Source organism: Oryctolagus cuniculus, chromosome 1 (genome assembly GCF_051225735.1).
Source record: "Oryctolagus cuniculus isolate XC-2025 breed Fujian yellow rabbit chromosome 1, ASM5122573v1, whole genome shotgun sequence".
NCBI lineage: Eukaryota > Metazoa > Chordata > Mammalia > Lagomorpha > Leporidae > Oryctolagus > Oryctolagus cuniculus.
The window spans coordinates 50013335-50031209 of record NC_142867.1 but is presented as its reverse complement, the minus strand read 5'-3'; the positions used below and the strand labels follow the sequence as shown (position 1 = coordinate 50031209).

At 37.2% G+C, this 17875-nt stretch overlaps 1 protein-coding gene across 50 annotated transcripts in view; it reads right to left on the bottom strand.

Moving 5' to 3' along the window:
• SOX6 (SRY-box transcription factor 6) overlaps positions 1–17875 on the bottom strand; it is a 647472-nt gene that overhangs the window by 271689 nt on the left and 357908 nt on the right. For all 50 annotated transcript variants that reach the window (XM_051833972.3, XM_089328236.1, XM_070073077.2 and 47 more), the window contains one exon: positions 6832–6921. In XM_051833972.3, the coding sequence (XP_051689932.1) occupies positions 6832–6921 (90 nt within the window). The remainder of the gene's footprint in view (positions 1–6831; positions 6922–17875) is intronic.

Sequence of the window (17875 nt, the reverse complement as noted above, 5' to 3'; positions counted from 1 at the left end):
GGGATGTGCAAATATAATGATAAATAGAAGGCTTAAAAATAAAGAGTATTTTATTAAGTCAATACTAGCATATTTGAAAATTTATTAAATTTACAGTTATCTAAGAATTCTTTTCCTAGATAACATTTAGAAAAAATATTTTATGGCAGGACTGATTTAAAGAGAAGGAGAAAATATAAGAAAACAATTATCTCCAAAGAAAACTCTAGGCCTAGATATTTTATGAGTATGTTTTTCAAAATTTCAAGAAATAAGTAATTCACATGTAATCTAGTCAGTATTTTACACAGCCTGGAAGACAAGGAAAAGCTTTTCAGTCCAAACATGAACCCTGGTGCTAAAAATCAACAGATAGTACAAATGAGGAAAACCACAAACTAATCTCATTTATGATTACAGAGGCAAAAATAACAACTATAATATGAGCAAATAAAATTATGCAGTACATTAAAACAAGACTATACCATGACTAATCAGGGTTTATTTCAACAATAAATTTGAAAGATAAAACTAGTAAGATATACCATAATATAAAATGTAATTTATCCAAGAAATGCCTAAAGGAATAGCAATATCTGAGAGGCAGAGAGAGACACAGAGTCAAAGACCAACAGACTTCTTATCTGCTAGTTCCTTCCCCAAAATCCCACAACAGCCAGGATTGCACCAGGGCCAAAGATAGGAGCCAGGAACTCAATCCAGTTCCCCTAAAAGAGTGTCAGAGACAACTGCTTGAACAGAATCTGCATTAGCAGGAAGTTGGAATTGGGAACTGGAGCTGGGAATCAAATTGGCATATTGGGATGGGTCAATCATAACCAGTGTTTTAACCAACAGAAGTGTTTAGCACCCCTACAATGATATTTTCAATTGATAAACTATAGCTTAAAATCAACAGAATACTGAAAGTGAAGTATTTTTTAAATCTTATCTCAAAAACTACACAAATATATATTCTTATCTATTTTACCTAATATTATTCTTGACATTCTACAGAAAATATAATTCACAGGGTGAGGAGACACATAACCACCAACAAGGAGGAGAAAACATATCAGTTGAAAAGCCCCAGCATGTTTAATAAACAGTGAAGTTATACAATGAACCAGCGAAATAAATAAGCAAAGTTCACTAGTATCCCTAGATATAGTAACAACAAAGATAGAATAAAGAATATTTCATGTACAAAAACAAAATACTAAATATGATGGAGGAAATATCAAAATAAATGCCCAGAATTTGTATTTAAAGACTAAAATATTGGCTGTATAAAATAAGGAGTTCAACAAATAAAAAGTAAAAACACCTTTTTATTTGTTGAACTATTTAATAGGTGATTAATTCTTTGAGTATAAAGTAAATTAAAAATATGCTATCTCAAAAAAATAAATGAAATATTAATTGAAAAGAAAATATAATAAATAAAATTATGCACCTAAAAAAAGAACAAAATATTTTTGAGACATTAACAAATTGGGTAAATAATTCTGAATGGAAAGATTCAAAACTGTAAGGATACCAGTTCACTATAATTTTATATAAATGTTATCTCTTTTTAAAAAGCATCTTGAAGAGATGGATATTTGGTGCAGTGGTTAAGACACTGCTTGGAGGGCTAGCGCTGTGGCATAGCAGGTGAAGCCTCTGGCTGCAGAGCCTGCATCCCATACAGCACCAGTTCAAGTCCCAGCTGCTCCACTTCTTATCCAGCTCCCTGCTAATGGCCTAGGGAAGCAGTGGAAGATGGCCCAAGTGCCTGGGCTCCTCACCTACATGAGAGACCATGAAGAAGCTGGTGGTTCTTGGCTTCAGATAGGCCCAGTTCCGGCAGTTGTAGCCATTTAGGGAGTGAAATGGCAGATGGAAGACCTCACCTTCTGTAACTCTGCCTCTCAAATAAGCAAATAAATCTTTATTTAAAAAAAAAAAAAAAGGCAGTGCTTAGGACATCATATCTTGTATCAGACTGTCTGGCTGGAGTCCTGGCTCTCCTGTTTCCAAGCCAGCTTCCATTTAATGTGCCTCCTAGGAAGCAGCAGGTGATGGCCCAAGTACATCAGTCCGTGCCATCAGTGCATGATTATCCTGGCTGTTGTGGGCACTTGGGGAATGTATTAGCACACAGAAGATCTTTGTCTCACTGTCTATCTGTCTCCGTCTGCCTTTCAGATAACATGAAAAATAAAATAAAATATTTGATAAAAATTTAAAAATACAAAGGGCAAAAATAAATCTAAGATAAACTTTAGAGAAGTATATAAACACCTAAAGAGAAATTATGAATGTGGTTTTGTAATATTTACTTTAGGAAAATACTATAAACTATATGTAACAGATATGTGATATAAAATAATACAGCATCATACAGCATAGTACTAAAAATATTTTAGGTGGAAAGATCCAAAGCATAACCAAAATCTGAGAAATGGTTCCAAATATATAATCAGAGTATAATATGCTGCTTCAAGAAGAATAAAGGATTTTATTCAAGACAAATAAAGTACATTATTTAATAAATGGGATGGGGTACCATTTCTTGACTACCTGAGAACAAAAAAGTTATACCTTTAGTTGACATTATCAATCAAAATATAGTCAAGATGAATTAAAGAGTTAAGTATTCTAAAATGTAACTAACTAATTGGAAGAAAATACAAAACACTCTTTAATCTCAGAGTAGGGAAACCTTTTTAAACAACTCCCCAAGAGAAATACATGTTTAAAAAAGGATGAAAATATTGACAACAAAACCATAAAATAAAGTGCATGGCCAAAATATGATACATGTGACAAATGAAAGCTAATACTACTAACATGTATTCTGAGAATTCTTACAAAACAGTAAGTAACACACAAGTTCTGTAAATGGAAAATAGGCACCCAACATAAATAAGCAGTTCACAAAAGAGGAAATATTTATTAGCAAATAAATATGTAAAACTCACCATTCTCATTAATTATCAAAGAAACATATTAAATCAGCAATGGTATGCTGTTTTCAATCAATCAAACTAGCAAGAAATTTCTGAAGCCGGGCAAGGAGTATAGGCACCTGCAAACACTGTTGGTGATAGTACAAAACACTATGCCCTTCCTGCAGGGGAACCAGCAATATGAATCAAAAGCCTTCTTAAGAAGAACATACTCTTTGGCCCAAGAATTTCACTTCTAAGAATATATCCTAAGGAAATAACTACTAATAAGCTGAAAAGTCTTAATAAGAAGTTATCCATGTTCAAGGTGCTCTTTATACTGACAAATATTAAAAACAACTTAAATATTGAAAGAAAGGCTCAGATAAATTATGAAATAGCACTTTATCAATATTTTGTGCCAACAAAATATTTTAGCAGTCTATCCAATCAAGGGAAAATCTATAATATATCATCAATCCAGAAACATAGATCACAAAAGAATAGCAAAAGATGATAACTAATTTTGTGGGGGAAAAATATCTACCACAGGGCTGACATTAAAGCTGCCATGGGGGCTGGCGCCGTGGCTCACTTGGTTAATCCTCCACCTGCAGAGCCAGCATCCCATATGGGCGCCGGGTTCTAGTCCCCATTGTTCCTCTTCCAGTCCAGCTCTCTGCTGTGGCCCAGGAAGGCAGTGGAGGATGGCCCAAATGCTTGGGCCCCTGCACCCGCATAGGAGACCAAGATGAAGCACCTGGCTCCTGGCTTCAGATCAGCATAGCTCTGGCTGTAGCGGCCATTTGGGGGGTGAACCAACGGAAGGAAGACCTTTCTCTCTGTCTCTCTCGCTCACTGTCTATAACTCTACCTGTCAAATTAAAACAAACAAACAAACAAACCTGCCATGATGCAGGCATCCCATACAGGCACCAGTTCATGTTCCCACTGCTCCACTTTCAATCCAGCACCCTGCTAATGGCCTGGGAAAAGCAGTGGAAGAGGGCTTAGGTGTTTGGACCCCTGCCACCCACATGGGAGACCCAGATGAAGCTCCTGGCTACTGGCTTTCGCCAGGACCAGCACTGGCCAAATAGCACTGGCTATTTGGGGAGTGAACTAGTGCATAGAAGATCGGTCTCTCTCTTTCTCTGTCTCTCCATCTCTCTCTGTAACTCTTTCGAAATAAAATAAATCTTAAAAATGAAAAAACATCTACCACATAGATGCATAAGTCAACATTGACAGAATAGATAATAAGATACAGGTAGGGGGCCAACGCCATGGTATAGTGAGTTAAAGCCCCAGCCTGAAGCACCAGCATCCAATAGGGGTACTGGTTCAAGTTCCGGCTGCTCCACTTCCAACCTTGCTCTCTGCTACAGCTTGAGAAAGCAGTAGAAGATGGCCCAACTCCTTGGGCCCCTGCACCCATGTGGGAGACCCAGAAGAAGCTCCTGGCTCCTGGCTCCAGATAAGTGCAGCTCCAGCCATTGTGGCCATTTGGGGAGTGAACCAGCGGAAGGAAGACCTCTCTCTCTCTCTCTCTCTCTCTTCTCTTTCTATCTCTACCTCTCCCTATAATTCTTTCAAATAAATGAAAAAAGTAAGATACAGGTAGAATTTAAGGACTTTTTTTTAATCCTTTTTGTGTTTTTGTGTTTCTCACAAATAAATATGTATTCATTTAGTAATCAGGGTAAAATAATTAGAGATATTTAAAAATAAACAATGCTTGAAATATAATATTAAATACTGATAACCTACCATAGTATGTACTCCCCAAAGAAAAATTTATATCACTTTAATATTTTGGAATATGATAACCAATTAAAGTGCATAGTAACTGGCCTTGTCTCACCTAGTATAGAAAAGTATGTTGAGTTTTAGCAATGGTTGGCTAAAACTATTTGAATATCACTGATACTTTAAGTTATTCACAACTTAAAAATTATACATTATTGAGATATTCTCCATGTAATATATTGTATATGGTGACAAAGTATTAAAATCTAAGAAGAGATAATACTGTAGAATAAATAAAAATGTATAATTTAGTAAGACTATTTTCTGTTACGTCCATACAACTCAGAAGAGCAAAAAATGCAAGTTCCTATATCACATACAGAATTCAGAAAAAATAGTGAAAGAATTTAGAAAAGACTAATTTTCTAAGTGCTGTACTTTGGATTTTATACATTTTGAGTGTCTAAGATTAGTATTCTTCTTATTTTTAATTCATAATTTGAATTACATATAAATAAGTACCGAACATGAGAGCTGGGGTGAGGGAATACCCTAAAGTATAGAACTCTAGGTTTAATCTTAACATTAAAAAAAGTTTGTTTTCACATTACTAAAAGAAAGTTAGACCCCATTATTCATGCTGGCAAAAGCTTGCCTTTGCATAAACCATTTCTGTTCTCACTGTTATAAAACCAATGACTTTGGAAAGAGAAGAAAACACAGAATGACGTGCAGAGTAGCACACACCATGCTACTGCAGCTGGAGAGAGAATATGTCACTAATGACTTTCTTTCTACCCGTCAGTTATAACTTGAGTTTCTTCTTTTTTTTTCCAAAATAGCAAACGGCCTTTATGAGTACAAAACAGAATCAGTGAAATTCAAAATACCACCAAATTTCCACTTGATTTTGACACTGTATCAGTTAATGGAATGAGTTATTAATTATGCATTGGTAAAAGACCACTTCCTTTCACTGTTCAGCTGAGTTGAACATGCCTGAAGATTACACACTTTCTCTACTAAACCCAAAATAATATTTTCAACAGATGCTTATTGTGAGATATTATCTATAACAATAGGAAGATTCACTTGAAGCAGTTTGATAAATTCAGAAAACTAATGTAATTATGTTTCCAAATTGTTACTGCAATTTAGGATGATGACCATCTGTAGGTAAGGGATACTGGTAGAATTCATCAATGGACATAGATTTTATTCATGCTACAAAAAATTCTAGAAACATACTATAAAATTCTAGGAATATAATACTTCATCTCCAGATATGAATCAACAAGAGTGAATTTGGTTAACCAAGAAGTATAATTTCCTGTTAGGCTAACTTATTACTGGAATAGATTAGGGTTGTCCACTTCTTGTTATGCTTTAAAATAATAACTTCAAACACATATGTCACATATATTCAGAAATGAAAATGTTCAATCTCATCTGATTCAGAGATAATAAAATGTTAGATACTATGAAAGATGTTTGAGATTAATCAACATATGATCCCACAGGCACATTAATAATGAAAACAACTTACACTCCTGAGTACTTTAAGTGCCAAAGTTGAAAGAGCTTCACATGTATTAACTCTCTTAATGAACCAATGAAAAAGGTACTATCATTATCCCCATTTTAGAGATTAGGAATATGAAACAGAAATATTCAATGGCTTCCCAGCATCACTCACCTAGTGAGTAACGGAGTAGTATTTAAACCAAGGAAATACACCTCAAAATGCACCCATTTAACATTACACATGGCCCATTTTGTAAATTTTTTAAAGGTACGACAAGTGACCCCTATTGATCATCAAGGAGTTAAAATCAATAATTTGAATTCATAAACTAAAGTAGTCTGATTTTGAGAGGAAACGCTGATAATCTTTAACTCAATTTTGTCATCTTTTGGTTGGTATAACATTTTCTTTTTCATATTTTTAATTAATGAGTCAGTATATCCAATAAGTTATATGTTTAAAGAGCAGGCAAAAATTTCATTCTATAAACCGTACAAAGAATCAAAGTTCAGGGACACATTACACTCTCATTTACAATCAAGTGTTAGAAGTAAGGAATTACTGTTATGGTATAGAAGATCAGCAAATACGTTGTTATACAAAATAACCTCTGCACTGACATGCTTGACATTTTCCATATTGTACCTTTAATTTCTCCAAGAAGTTCACTGGTATTTAGTCTTTCCATTTTTTCCTTCCAATCTTTTGAAAGTAGTTTTTCCATGCAGGAAGAATCTATGAAAATACAAAAGTTAAGTATTAAAAATATATGTATCTCACAAGTTCAGAAGTCCAGCATATGGAGAAATTCTCTCATTTAAAAATGCACAAAGCTATTTTTGCTGGTGTTGCTCTAACCCTAGGCTATAAACAATTACATTATTCTATCTACTGTAAAGTACCATAGCTAAAATAATTTTTTTCCAGAAGAGTATTTAAACAATTGTCCAGGGTAGAAATGAAACGCTGAATAATCTTTTCTTAGTACTATAGTCCTATCAAAATTTTGCTGGTATTTATCATTTCTTAAGCTGAAAAGACAGAAAATGGGTCTCTGAGGTGAAAGTTTAAATGTTATTCCTTTTCATTCAGGTGACTTTTTTTTTAAATACAAGCAAAATTTACGTGCTTTGCAAGGAACAATGACAAAGCTTCAAGGGCAGAGAGACCAATCAACCTGTAACCACTTAGTCCTTTAAAATGAAACACAACTTTTGTAAGACACCCATTTAGGATGAAGCAAGAAGAAAATAAAGTCAAGATGTTCTCTGTCACTAAGTGGTGAAAGCTGCTAACATGTTTCTCACATAAAAAGTGGTAAATATTTTTATTAAAGAAAATATATTTGTAAATATTATTTGTGCTACTGCAAATCTAAATTGCACACTAGATTATAGGAAGTAGTTACATTTGTTTTTTTTAAATTCATAAAGTTTGAAGATATTCAAACTTCACAATGTCTAAATAATTACTACATTTTTCTCAATGAGTTACTTTTTCTCTCCATTCAGATATATTTGAAAGTAGGGCTACTGCTTCCAACTATGTACTTCCATATTTTCAGTCTCAAATCTTAACAAATAGGTCACATTTCCAAAAGGGAATGCAGATTTAGTTTCTAAATTCTTAGTGTAAATTATACTCCCCTTAAATTTCAGCATTCCAAGTGTCAAAATTCTGATAACTTCCTTTTAAAATTCTATTTAAAATGATTACTCCAATTCCAAATGCTTTTTCTCTCCCATATCAGCACCTATCTCTTTAGCATTTTCCCTTTCATTTTTTTCTCCAGCTTCCAAATCCTCCTTGAATTTTTCAGAATGACAGTAAGGTCAAGATGGATCTAAAGGGCTTTAGAAGATAGATAAGCTTTAGAAAAAGGCAGTGAGCCCTGGTTAAGAGATGAGAAGACCATTATATGGTCAGAAACTACTGGCAAAAAACAATTAACATCTGTCCCTGACATTATCAATCAATCAAGAAACAGATGGAATCCAGATCAGTGTATTGTGAAAGGGCTGATGAAGAACAACCACGCTCGCTGGCTATCACAGAAACTAACGCTCTTTCTAGATAGAATCAGCTCGATTCTGTTAAGTGAAGGTTCCCTGCCCTTCCCTTAGTTCTTCCCCTCCTTCTTCCTTCCTTCCTTCCTTCCTGCCTTCCCTTTTTCCTTCTTCCATTCTTTCCTATTATTTTTTTCGGCTTCAATGACTAATCAACCGATGAGGTTCAAAATTTGATTCTTAGTAACCTTCATTGGGGCCTGCATGCATGTGTGTTTAATTGTTAAAATGATCTCCTACTAGTCTTTATTTCACATTCAAAAATGAGGTATACATTTTGTTCTACACCTATTTTCATGCTAAAGGCATTTTAAAAATGCCATTTAGGTGTTAAGAATCCATGCCTCTCAGAGATTACTTTTTCTCAAATTAGGTTTCAATAAATATTCAATTATAGATAGGAATAACCAATATAATGTTTTGAACTTCATCTGCTACCTACTTTTCATTCTTTAAAAAAAAAAAAAACATGCTGTATCATTGCACTAAACTGATAATTACCAATAGAAATGCAAAAGTATAACTCATTTGGTAAAAAAACTGAGTTGAGAATACATATTATAATAATCAAAGATAAAAGCCTGGGGGCCCCGCACTGGGGCACAGCAGGAAAAGCACTGCCTATGAAACCAGTGTCCCATATGGGTGCCAGTTTGTGCCCAGGCTGCTCTACTTCCCAGCCAGCTCCCTACTAATGGCCTGAGAAAGGAGTGGGAGACAGCCCAAATGTTTGGGTCACTGTCACCCACATGGGAGACCTGTAGAATCTCCTGGCTCTATACTTCATCCTGGCCCAGTGCTTGCCACTGTGGCCATCTGGGGAGTGAACCAGCGGATTGAGGTGCTCAATCGCTCTGTGTGTGTGTGTGTGTGTGTGTCTGTCTGTCTTTCCCTCTCTCTGTAACTCTGACATTCAAATAAATAAATAAATTTTTTTAAAAAGATAAACCCTAATTTATTGGTAATGATCACGAATCCAGAGAAACTTCATACACTAGGATTAGATACACACTAGATGTAAAACAGGCTAAAATATGTCTCTCATTTCTATAAATAGACCTGAAATCTTTCAGAACTCCAAGAAAAAAATGCTGAAACTTCATGGGAGAAAAATAGAACTATATGGACAACAGGAACACATACTTCAAACATAAGTCAAATCACTTGGACATAGCTTTACATAAACACTACTTGTTAATAATATGGTTAATAATTTCAAAGCATTGTACATTCCTACTAGAACATTAATCCTTACTGTAATGAATCTGGCTATATGAGTTCAGTAGCAGAAACAGGGAAAAAATGAACCACTCTTTCCAAATCTACATTTATAACCATGAAAATATTTAGTAACAATCACTGATTACCTTTATCTACAGGATAATAAAATTAACCACATACAACCTTATTAATGTTTAATCTCAATTCTATGATATTGCAGGAAGACTCAAAATTGTAAGGAAACCTCCTGAAAAAGTCTCCACTTTCTCTGCTAAATATCTGTCTGCCAAACATCTAAGGACACACCGCATCGGTGCTGAGCACTCCATGCTTTAAGGTAAAGCAAGCAGAACAAGGAAGGAGAGGATCAGGAGGAGATTACTATCAAACACTAGTCAAGTCCAGACCTTGGGCCTCACCAAAAGGGTTCTGATATGAATTGGGGAAATACTTAATAGATACAAAATTATAAGTAAAAATCTAATTTTCCAACTTTCTGCTCAAAACAATACCCAGGTAAAGGCACTGATTAAAAAGATTCATCCCCATTGTACCACATTCTTCAACTACATTAATAGGGCATGAGTTTTACAGAGGCAATTGATTAGATCATATTTTGCCCTGTTATGATCTAGTACTAATGTGAAAAACAGAGGTTAAACACAAGTTATGGCCGGCGCTGTGGTGCAGTAGGTTAAACATCTACCTGAGGTACCAGCATCCCATATGGGTGTTAATTCGAGTCCCAGCTGCTTCATTTCCAATCTGCTCTCTGCTAATGCACCTGGTAAAGCAGTAAATGATGGCCAAGTGCTTAGGCCCTGCAACAACTTGGGAAGCCTGGAGGAAGCTCCTGGCTCCTGGCTTTGGATCAGTCCAGCTCCAGGGAGTGAACCAGCAGATGGAAGATCTCCCTCTTTCAGTCACCCCCTCTCTCTGTCTGTGACTCTGCCTCTCATATAAATAAATAAATCTTAAAAAAAAAAAAAAAAGTAAAGAAAGCTGGTTTGTGTAGCATATATGGAAAGAGTAAGAACACATGCAGTGGCTTTAACACAGTAGTCATGTGGGATTCCAAATGTAAAAAAAGGGCTGGACATCTCAGATACTCATGAATTATTTTGCACATATAAATGTTTTACATGATTCATTTAAAACAACTACATAGTCATGGTGCCAAAGTCATCAAAACAGAAAAACAATATGGAGTAAAATTTACTGTCTTACTTTGAATACTCAATGTTTAGTGACTTTGAGTTGTCTTTAAAAGAAAAACAAAGAGGAATCATGTGCTTTCCGGAAGCTGAGATAAGGAATCACAATGCATAGCACAGAAATGTGATCACAGGGGTGGACCTTCAGCAGTGGTTAGTACACAACTTGGGATGCTCACATCCTGTATCAGAGTGCCTGATCCAGTCCCAGATCCTCTGTTTCCAAACCAACTTCCTGCTAATGCGCATTGACAGTGGCAGCAGATGATGGCTCAAGTACTTGGATCTCTGCCAGCTACAGGGCAGACTAAGATGGAGCTATGAGCTTCTGGCTTTGGCCCGGCCCAAACCCTGGCTATTGCACGCTTTGTGTGATCCAGTGGATGGAAGATCTATCTTTCTCTGTCTCTGTGTTTATCGTTCAAATAACAGTGAAAACTGATTTTTAAAATGTCCCCCATAACATATACAAACTAAAAATGAACATAAGTCATTATGCTTCAGTTTTAAAGTAAAATATGACAAAATCAACTCATCCTCTTTTGAAAGAATTTGCTTCCATTAACCAGTACCTACTCAGCGAAGTGCAGTACTTTACATCTATCTTGTCTAATTTTTTTAAAATCACAGTGACTGAAACAGGACTATTGAAAATGAAAAGTTGTACTTCAAAATTCTCCTCCATCTATATCTTAAGCATGGATATAAAGGTCTTGATATGTTATATGAGCAATCTTCAACAAGTTTGTAAAAAAAAAATGCATATTCCAGGGAGCCAGCGCTGTGGTGCAGCAGGTTAAGTCGCCACCTCTGATGCCTGAATCTCACATTAGTGCTAATTGGTCTGAGTCCCAGTTGCTCCACTTCCAATCCAGCTCCCTGTTAATTCACCTGGGAAAGTTTTAGAGAATGGTTCAAGTACTCAGGTCCCTGCCTCTCACTTGGGAGAGGTGGATGAAGCGCCCGGCTCCTAGCTTCAGCCTGGCCCAGCCCCGACTGTTGTAGCCATTTGAGGAGTGAACCCCTGGATTGGAAGATCTCTCTCTCCCCCTCTCTCTCTAAAACTCTTGACTTTAAAAAACTAAATTAATCTTTAAAAGTATGTGGGGAGGGTGACACAAGTAATTTTTTTTTCAAAAAATTTATATTATGAAAAAAACTGGATGGTTTCTAAATTTTTTGCATCAAAAAATTATCTTTTCATCCCATTTTCCACAAACTTTTTGAAGAATCTTTGTAAATTAGTTCTCAGTTGTATAGTTTCTGATTTTTTTCTTTCCTATGTAAAATGAAATGGTTCTTTTTTTTTTTTAACAGGCAGAGTGGACAGTGAGAGAGAGAGAGAGAGACAGAGAGAAAGGTCTTCCTTTGCCGTTGGTTCACCCTCCAATGGCCGCTGCGGCCAGTGCTCTGCGGCCGGCGCACCGCGCTGATCCGATGGCAGGAGCCAGGTGCTTATCCTGGTCTCCCATGGGGTTCAGGGCCCAAGCACTTGGGACATCCTCCACTGCACTCCCGGGCCACAGCAGAGAGCTGGCCTGGAAGAGGCGCAACCGGGACAGAATCCGGCGCCCCGACGGGGACTAGAACCCGGTGTGCCGGCTCCACTAGGTGGAGGATTAGTCTATTGAGCCGCGGCACTGGCCAAAATGGTTCTCTTTCAAGAAAACTTTTCTAGGGGAAAAAAAAAAAGGAAATATACAATTCAGAATAATTTTTTTCAAATATTTATTCATTCATTTTAAAGGCAGAATGAGATTGAGGGAGAGAAAGAGAGAGAGAGAGAAAGAGAGAAAGGTGTCTTCTATCTTTTGGTCGAAACAGCTAGGCTGGGCCTGACTAAAGCCAGGAGACTAGAACCCTGACCAGGTCTGAAAGGATGGCACGACCCGAGGACTTGGGCCATCTTCTACACATTCCCAGGAACATTGGCTCGGGGAGCCTGATCAGCAATGGAGCAGCTGGGATTTGAACCAAGGTTCATTTGGGGTGCTGGTGTCACAGGCAGCCTCTTAGCCCATTGTACCACATGCTTACCCCAGGAACAGATTTTTTTTTAAAAAAAGACCCTGTTTAATGGATAGCAAAGCGATGTTTGTGCTTATTATGTACCTGGGTTTCAGGTTGAGTAAGTCAAGAATGCTTTACCAGGGTTTAGTAACATTTGTGCTTGCTAATGATTAATTTCATGATAAAAAAGAAATGCAAAGTGGGAGAATGTAAGATACTTATTTCCTAATCTGTATAATGATGTTTTAGGAACAATTTTAAATTACTCCTAAACAAAGCCTCAGCAGAATTAACTCCTATTCTGCACAAAACAAAGGTTCTTCAAATGGATAAAAGAGAGTAAATAAGTTGTACTTTAAAACAATTTATAAGTAAACACTTATTATTCCTTTTGCCTCAGAGATATTTAAAGTTAAAAACGCTAAAATATTAGAAACATGACATAGCAAATACCTTTAAAATATTTTAGCAAGGAAAACAATGACTGCTGACTGTGTATGAAGATTTCCAATTGCATTTATTGACTCTAAGAAAATAGTGAAGAGATCCTTTTTCTTTTTACCATAGGAATCACCTTTTCAACACAACAGATTTTCTATTCGTCCGGGAACAATGATAACTCCCAAAAAGTAGCCAGGATCTTAGTGTATAACTAAATCCACTATATACTATATATATATATATATATATATATACATCTATATATTTGTATCCTATTGATGATCCATCCCACATTTGTATAAGGAAACACGGAAATGCACATGCCAGTTACTGTACATTTTTCCACAGTGGCAAGTGCTCCACAATACAGTGGGATAAAATTGGAGCTTGGAGAGCTTGAAGAGCACTCTTAAATTTTAATTAAAACCCTCCAAGCTCACTAAAAATAATTAGACACTAAAATGTGCCAGTTTTATTTTGAAGTCACTATAACATACAAAGCGTACTCCCTGCTTACGTCTTCCTTCCTTCTCTCTCTCTCTTTCTCTCCCTCTCCCTCTCCCTCTCCCTCTCCCTCTCCCTCTCCCTCTCCCTCTCTCTCCCCTTTCCCAGCACCCGGTCTCTGCGTCTGCCTCTGGCTCCCACTCTGCTCTGCCTATGTCTTTGCCATCCCTCTCCCTCCCTTCTCTCCCCAATGAAACAACTGATTTTCCAAATAAGAACAAGGGTGTATAAATAGAGGCTGTTTTCAGGCCTGCTCTTCATGCTGGGAAGCTGACAGAAAAGACAGCAGAGTGGGTTTTTCAGACTGCACCAAATAAACCTCAAATAACTTCTCTAACCAAGTGTCCAAATCACTAACAAACTCTAGATAAAATTCAGTCTATAAAGAATACCACGACTTATATCACTGATCTTTTTTGACCCAAAAGTCAAACCTTTAACCTCGTAAATGTTTTTACTATCTTAAAATATCTCATACAATGCTATATTCCATCCTATTTTTAGCCAAGCAGCAAGAGAAAGCATGCCTTTCCCATACTGCAGGGCAGTGATATAAACATCAACACAGATGCTCTGCCAGGAAGAGCTGGACTTCTCAAGCACTTGATCATTAAGGAATGCACCAACTGTTTTGGATAATCTCGTGCCAGCTCCCCTTTTGCTCCACACTCCCCTCTGGGAGTGGTCAATCTTGTCCTGGTCCTAATTTTTCATTTTACTCCTCCATAGTCGCCCCCACCATCTTCAAAAAAGATGAGAAATAGCATTTATGCCTAGCAATGAAAAAGCAGGCTCACTTCCCCAAACAGACCAAAACTTTAAAACAATTAACCCTCCCCTCTTCTTTGAGATAAATTACTAAGTATAAAATGCAATCTGTTTCCTTTGTTTACTCAATATGAACAATTTGTAAATGACTCAAGGATAAAATTCAGAAAATGTTGTGCTAAATTAGAACTATTATAAGCATGCTAATGACTCAATGCTTGAGTAAAACATGCATGATCGGTATGAAGAAAGAGATTTAGTTACTGTGAAATTCTGTTGTGCTGCCTTAAAATGATTTGGTCATTAAATCAGATATATTCCTTCCAGGAAAAATGTTAATTCTACATCCACTTTACTAGATGATATACTGCTAGTATGTGTGTGTATGTGTGTGTGTGTGTGTGTGTGTTGTGGCAATGGGAGTCATTGGAAGTGTCATTGGAACTGTGAGATGCCAAAAAAAAAAAAAAAAAAAAAAAACGTATCTATTAGATAAAAGACTTTACCCTTAAGACAAAAAAGCCCTACATTGAAACTCACCGGAATTACATTTTCAGCCAAAAACATATTAGGCGCAAAATTCTCTTTCTACACTTTTGATCAACCAAAATCTGATAATTTTTCATTGGCATTCCTTAAAATCGGTACTGTACATACACTCATAGATGCTATATTGTTTTGTATGTGTAGGTTAGAGATTTATCTCTTACCTGTTTTCCAAGGCTGCCTGACAACTAAAACAGTAAACAGAAAGGTCATTCAAAACCAAATTTTTCTTGCATATCCATTAAAGCATTACCACTCCCAGTGCCACTATAGAAAAAGTGGAAAACTTGGGGCTACCATTGTGGCATAGCAGGTAACACCATCGCCTGTGATGTCTGCGTCATATATGGGTGCCAGTTCATGTCCTGGATGCTCTATTTCCACTTGGCTCCCTGCTAATGGCCTGAGAAAAGCAGCAAAAGAAGACCCAAATGTTTGGGCCCCTGCAACACACGTGGGAGACCCAGATACAGCCCCCGGTGCCTGGTTTTGGCCTGACACAGTGCTGGCCATGGCAGCCATCTGGGGAGTGCACCAGCAGATGGAAGATATCTCTCTCTTTCTCTGTAACTCTGACTTTAAAATAAATAAATTTTATACTTGTAAGAGTAACCCTACACTAAGTAAAAAATTCAACCAATAGTAAGGAGGAAAAAAATACCCTGTGCCTCAACAGTAGAGACCAGAGCTGTAAACAGTCATGGAATCTCAAAATGCCAATTTCACACCTATACATTCCATTTTTGGTACTCTTTTAGTTACTATATATCAGAGAAAATACATGGAATTTGTCTTTTGGGGACTAGCTTATTTCACTAAACATAACAGTTTCCAGTTGCACCCATTTTGTTGCAAAAGACAGGATTTCATTCTTTTTTTTTTTTTTTTTTTTTTTTGACAGGCAGAGTGGACAGTGAGAGAGAGAGACAGAGAGAGAAAGGTCTTCCTTTGCCGCTGGTTCACCCTCCAATGGCCGCCGCTGCAGCCGGCGCACCGCGCTGATCCTGGCAGGAGCCAGGAGCCAGGTGCTTTTCCTGGTCTCCCATGGGGTGCAGGGCCCAAGCACCTGGGCCATCCTCCACTGCACTCCCTGGCCATAGCAGAGAGCTGGCCTGGAAGAGGGGCAACCGGGACAGAATCCGGCGCCCCAACCGGGACTAGAACCCGGTGTGCCGGCGCCGCAAGGTGGAGGATTAGCCTATTGAGCCACGGCGCCGGCTGATTTCATTCTTTTTTACAGCTGAGTAGTAGTCCATACTATATATATATATATATATACACACACACATATATATATACACACACACATCTATATACTATATATAGATGTGTGTGTGTGTATATATATATATATATATCACAATTTCTTTATCCAGTCATCAGTTGATTCCATATCTTAGCTATTATGTATTGAGCTTCAATAAGCATGATGGTACAGATAACTTTTTCATATGCTGATTTCATTTTCCTTGGGTAAATGAGTGAGATTGATGGGTAATATGGAGATCTATTTTCAGCTTTTCAAGGTATCTCCATACTGTCTTCCACAATGACTGTACCAGTTTACATTCCATGGGTTAAGGGTTAAAGTGCCTTTTCCCCCAGATCCTCACCAGCATTTATTGTTTGTTGATTTCTGTATGAGAGCCATTCTAACTGGGGTGAGGTGAAACCTCATTGTGGTTTTCATTCGCATGTCCCTGATGGCTATTGATTCTGAGCATTTTTTCATGTATCTGTTTCCCACTTAAATTTCTTATTTTAAAAAATGCCTGTTCAAGTCCTTTGCCCATTGCTTAATCGGATTCTTTGCTTTCTTTTTGTGGAGTTTCTTGAGCTCTTTACAGATTCTGGATATTAATCCTTTATCAGTTGCATAGTTTGCAAAGATTTTCTCCCATTCTGTCAGTTGCCTCATATTACTGAGTGTTTCTTTGCAGTGCAGAAACTTCTGAGCTTGATGTAATCCCTCTTGTCAATTTTGGCTTTGATTGCTTGCACTTTTGGGGTCTTCTCCAAGAAATCTTTGTTGATGCCAATGTCTGGCAGAGTTTCCCCAACATTCTCCTTTAGTAATTTGACAGTATCAGGTGGTAGATTTAGAGCCTTGATCCATTCTGAGTTGATTTCTGTGTAAGGTGTAAGGTAGGGGTCTTGTTTCATACTTTTGCACATGGAGATCCAATATTCCCAGCACCATTTCTTTTAAGACACTGTCCTTTCTCCAGGGATTGATTTTAGCTTCTTTAACAAAGATTACTTGATTATAGATGCATGGATTGATTACTGGAGTTCCTCTTCTGTTCCATTGGTCTACACATCGGTTTCTGTGCCAGTACCAGTCTGTTATATTTATAACTGCCCAGTAGCATGTAAATCTGGTATTGTGATGCCTCCCAGCTTTGCTTTTGTTGTATAGGATTGTTTCAGAGGGCCAGCGCTGTGGCTTAACGGGTAAATTGCTGCCTGAAGTGCTGGCATCCCATACGGGCACCAATTCGAGTCCTGGCTGCTCCACTTCCAATCCAGATTTCTGCTATGGCCTCGAAAAGCAGTAGAGGATGTCCCAAGTCCTTGGGCCTGTACCCACATGGGAGCTCCTGGCTCCTAACTTCAGATTGGCTCAGCTCCAGCCATTGCAGCCATTTGGGGAGTGAACCAGCAAATGGAAGTCCTCTCTCTCTCTCTGCCTCTGCCTCTCTGTAATTCTGCCTTTCAAATAAATAAATAAATCTTAAAAAAATTTTTTAAAAGATTACTTTAGCTATTTGGGGTTTCTTGTGCTCCCATATGAATTTTAGCATCATTTTTTCTAGATCTGAGAAGAATGTCATTGGTTTTTTGATTGGGATTGCATTGAATCTGTAAATTGCTTTTGGTGGCATGAACATTTTGATTATATTAATTCTTCCAATCCAC